Genomic DNA, 486 nt, shown 5'->3' on the forward strand with positions numbered 1-486 from the left:
GCTTCCTCTTCCTCCCAGCCCCCTGGCGGACTCACCGGGTCATGCCCTCGTTGATGCTGGCCACGAAGCCGGCGATGGAGCGCCGCCCGGCCGTGGTGTCGTGGTAGCAGTCGATGCCCACGATCATCACCAGCTTCAGCTGCAGGGAGACCGCCGTCAGACGCGGGCCCAGGAGGGGGGGACAGCCCGCCCCGGGGGACACTCACGGGCATGTCCACCCTCCACAGCTCGCCCCCCATCTTGCAGTTCATCTGCAGGGCGATCTTGGTGGCGATGGCCATCACCGTCTGCTGCTTGCCCAGCGTCCGGGCCACCACGCACTGGCTGGGCGTCGGGCAGTCGGTGCACAGGTACTTCTTGATGGCGTCGTACTTGTCCTTCCGGTTACTCGACAGCAGGCAGACCACCTGGGGACGGACGGCCAGGGCCTCAGCCAGGGAGTCGGGCAGCCGTCAGGGCAGCTCCCAGCGGGTGGAGCGCAGAGGG

General features: G+C 68.5%; 1 protein-coding gene across 1 annotated transcript in view; it reads right to left on the reverse strand.

The window, feature by feature from the left end:
• The window catches only part of PIWIL1 (piwi-like RNA-mediated gene silencing 1), a 14,548-nt gene that overhangs the window by 2,814 nt on the left and 11,248 nt on the right, over nt 1–486 (reverse strand). The window contains exons 10-11 of the mRNA XM_005886302.2: nt 207–407; nt 36–139 (exon numbers count right to left, since the gene is read on the reverse strand). Of these exons, the coding sequence (XP_005886364.1) occupies nt 36–139; nt 207–407 (305 nt within the window). The remainder of the gene's footprint in view (nt 1–35; nt 140–206; nt 408–486) is intronic.

The sequence above is a fragment of the Myotis brandtii genome, unplaced genomic scaffold (assembly GCF_000412655.1).
Source record: "Myotis brandtii unplaced genomic scaffold, ASM41265v1 scaffold97, whole genome shotgun sequence".
Classification (NCBI taxonomy): Eukaryota; Metazoa; Chordata; class Mammalia; order Chiroptera; family Vespertilionidae; genus Myotis; species Myotis brandtii.